Source organism: Spinacia oleracea, chromosome 1 (assembly GCF_020520425.1).
Source record: "Spinacia oleracea cultivar Varoflay chromosome 1, BTI_SOV_V1, whole genome shotgun sequence".
Classification (NCBI taxonomy): Eukaryota; Viridiplantae; Streptophyta; class Magnoliopsida; order Caryophyllales; family Amaranthaceae; genus Spinacia; species Spinacia oleracea.
In genome coordinates, this window is record NC_079487.1 from 80,914,483 (window position 1) to 80,917,993 (window position 3,511).

The 3,511-nt window shown below is 37.1% G+C and overlaps 1 protein-coding gene across 1 annotated transcript; it reads right to left on the reverse strand.

The window, feature by feature from the left end:
• Positions 1 to 939: 939 nt before the first annotated feature.
• LOC130465473 (uncharacterized) lies at positions 940 to 2,637 on the reverse strand. The gene has a single exon (XM_056834242.1). It carries the CDS (start codon positions 2,635 to 2,637, stop codon positions 940 to 942), a length of 1,698 nt encoding a protein of 565 aa, XP_056690220.1.
• Positions 2,638 to 3,511: the final 874 nt, after the last annotated feature.

The window sequence follows — 3,511 nt, forward strand, 5'->3', positions numbered from 1 at the left end:
AACTGAACAAGTTACAGACGTGCCCAGACATTTAGCCAATGTTCTACTCCGTATTATTTAACATCACCTAACACCTTGTATAAGCATGTCATTGCAAGGAACCCAAATAGGCCTCCCATCAGGTTACCCCTATTACTGATATACTGTATTTTCTTCCTTTCTGATCTGATTTCCAGCAGTCATTCACATGAAAATGGATGTTGATAACTTTCTAGTTTGTGCATTAAGTGATGGTGCATGCCTGCCTTCAATTCCATGTTTCAAGAATTTTACAAATATAAAAGGTGATGCAAATGATGGCATATACATTTATGATTACGTGAAATTTTAAAAGAAAATTAAATGCAAATGTATTTTAAGTAAGTGCCTTTATTCAATGATTGGCAACTAAAACAAACAAGACTTAGGATTAGTAATCACCACTTGGAAGCAGAGTTACCTGGTTCGTGGTTCGCTTCGGTACGGGGTACGAGTTCGGGTTCGCGGTTCGCGGGTAGCTGATTTTCGGTTCGTGAGAGGTTTATGGGATTTTTTTTTTGTGTGTGTGTGTGTGTGTGTTTTAGTGTCATTAAAATTGAGGCCTAAATTCTTAAGTACTCGTACAACCAGAACTAGCTGACCTGTGCAGACTGCAGAGTCTGACTTTTAGTAATTTTCTAAGTATGGGATATTGATCAAACATTTAATAATTAATACTGATGCTCAAAAATAAGTCAACTAAATAAAATTCAATAGATAAAAAACTAAAAACAAAGAAGATTAAACAAACAAAGAAGTTTAAATACTCTACTGCATAAACATTAAACAAACAAAGTACTTAAAAAACAAAGAACGTTAAACAAACTAAGAAGTAATTAAAAAGCAAAGATCCTCTACTGCCATGAATTCTAAACAACAAAGAACTCTACTGCATGAACATTAAACAAACAAATAATTCTACTACTGCATCTGTTTCTTCCCCTTCCCCTTTGCCTTCTGACTTTTTATTTCACTTGCTTCCACCTTTATTCTTTTATATGGGTTATCTATTATCGTGAGATCCTCTTCATCTTCAACATTTGAATCCAATCCAGCCCATCTCATGTCTTCTAATTCAGCAGGTGAGTCTTCAAGACAAGAATTTTCAGGATCAATATCCCATTTTCTAGAGGGACCTTGCTTGTAACTTTCAGAGAACCTAGACAAAAGACGAAGATTAGAATGGATGTAAACTAACTTATCTGCCGTTGAACAATTTAATCTGTTTCTTTTCAAGCTATGAACAAGCCCGAATGTACTCCAAGCCCTCTCTGCCGAAGAGCTACTAATGGGTTGAGCTAACACCTTCTTAGCCACCTCTGCCAATTCGGGAGTTTGTGATCCATACATAGACCACCAATCAATAGCTTCCATGGTGACAGCATCCATTTGGGCTTGTGGCAGTGAGTATATCCCTTTCTTCAACTGAAATTCAGTAAATTGATCACGTAACTTTTTTTCTTCATATTTGTCTTCAGTTATTTTCCCAAATGCTTCCATACAACCCATAACCACCTCTTTATCAAGATTAGGAGCCCTTCTAGTATACCCCCCAGGAGCAGGAGATTCTAAGTAAATCTTGTCATAAAAATGAGGTGAAAGAGCAAAACCTAAACAATGGAGAGGAATGGTCATCTTATCCCACCTTGTTACCAATATTGTTTCTACTTTAGCAAACTCAGAGACATATTTGCTATCCCTCATAATATCTTTTATTTCACCAATCATGTTATCCATTCTCTCATATATTTCCCCCATCTTAGGACCATCACCATCACAGAACTTCAGTAATTTGTAAAGTGGTTTGGTGAAACTTACAATTTCTTGAGCTTCACTCCAAAAATGTGGATCTTGAATAGTTCTTGTTATCAATTCACCCATAGCTCTTGTATCTGCATCTTGTCTCTTCAACCACTCTCTACATGCCTTGAAAAAAATAGTAGTTTCAAGTGCCTCTCTACAAGAGAGTAACCTCTTCAACATTTTGTAGTGACTGCCAAATCTGGTCTTTGCTACCTTCAATAAAATTCTAGTTGAACGAGCTTTAAACAATGCTAACAAGTATTTATGACTAGTGAAAAAATTCACCACTTCTTTTCCACATTTGTAAGTGCCTCGCATCCAATCAAAAGCAGCAGCAAGATCTTTAAATACCAAGTTCAAAGTATGACATACACATGGAGACCAGAATATGTGTTTGTGTACCTTTTCTATTTCTCTTCCAGCAGCTATGCAGTTCTTAGCATTGTCTGTCACCTTCCCTGTTTTCTCCACCGCATTGAATACTCCAGCATACATAAACATGGCACCTCTACTGTTTGTTGCAATGACATTGATAAGTTGATCACTTTTGCAATTAGACCAACCATCCGAGACAACAGATACACCATGAGTGTACCAAGTATCTTTTACTAGAGCCAAATCTTTTTCGACGCTCCTCTTACATTCATCAAGCAAAGTGGTACGTGCTTTCTCAAATGATGGTGATTTGTAACCTTTTGGAGCATTATTAATAGCATGTACCATCTCTTGCCACTGAGGGCTTCTTAGACAATTAAAAGCTATGGCATTTGCACAAATACACCTCATGATTTTCAAATCAACTGTTGCCCTTTCCATGGTCCCAAATGCTATTTCAAGTGGGGATCTGCTAGGAGTTGGTGTTGTATGTTTAATGAGGATTGAGTTCTTCAATCTTGCTGACACTTGCCCCGAACTTTCTGCATCGCATCACCTTTCTATATGCATCACGGTTGTTCAGTAGTGCAGAACAACGTTTAACGTCTGCTTTTATGCCGGGGCGCGATCCAAAAATATGGACATGCATTCTGGTATAGGAGCTTTTATGTGTTTCCTTGCAATGGTTGCAAGTCCACCACTTTGAACCTCCTGGATTCTTGCCTTCTACTTTTCTTGACAGGATTGTGATTTCACCATTTAACAAAGGCAGATAACTACGGCTTGTGTTTTTCACCTCCTGTTGTGGTGGAGGCGTTACTTCATCCCCAGAATCATCATCTTCACTTTCGAATCCCATGGCATCATCATTGTAAAGTATGGGATATTGATCTTCTTCTTCTTCTACTGGTTGTTGACTGACTTTCTTTTTCCCAAAAGCCATGTTAATTTGTAGAATATATTACAGACTTATGTAATCTGTATTACAAAGAAAGAGGAATTAGGTAGAAGCGTCTATATTGGTGTGCCTATATTGTTTATGGTTGATTCATTATATACCGTGAGAGTTGTGTAGTTTCCTTAAACCTTTGGAGTGAAATCAGTCAATCAGATCACCAGGCTTTCTTTTTTTTCCAAATCTGCCGATGATAAGAGTCCTAATTTCTTCAACTGGTTGTTTATATTATGTAAAGATTTAGGTGCAAAGATTTATTCCTTCTTTTTGTCCCCTTATTATGCGTAACAAATGGCTTATTATGCTTAACATACAAAATAGTAATGATTTTTCTTCCCTTAGACTCTGACTCTGACTTGT

What these genes read in the sequence shown, in the direction of transcription:
- LOC130465473 (XM_056834242.1), bottom strand. Translation starts at nt 2,637, where the DNA reads ATGGAAAGGGCAACAGTTGATTTGAAAATCATGAGGTGTATTTGTGCA.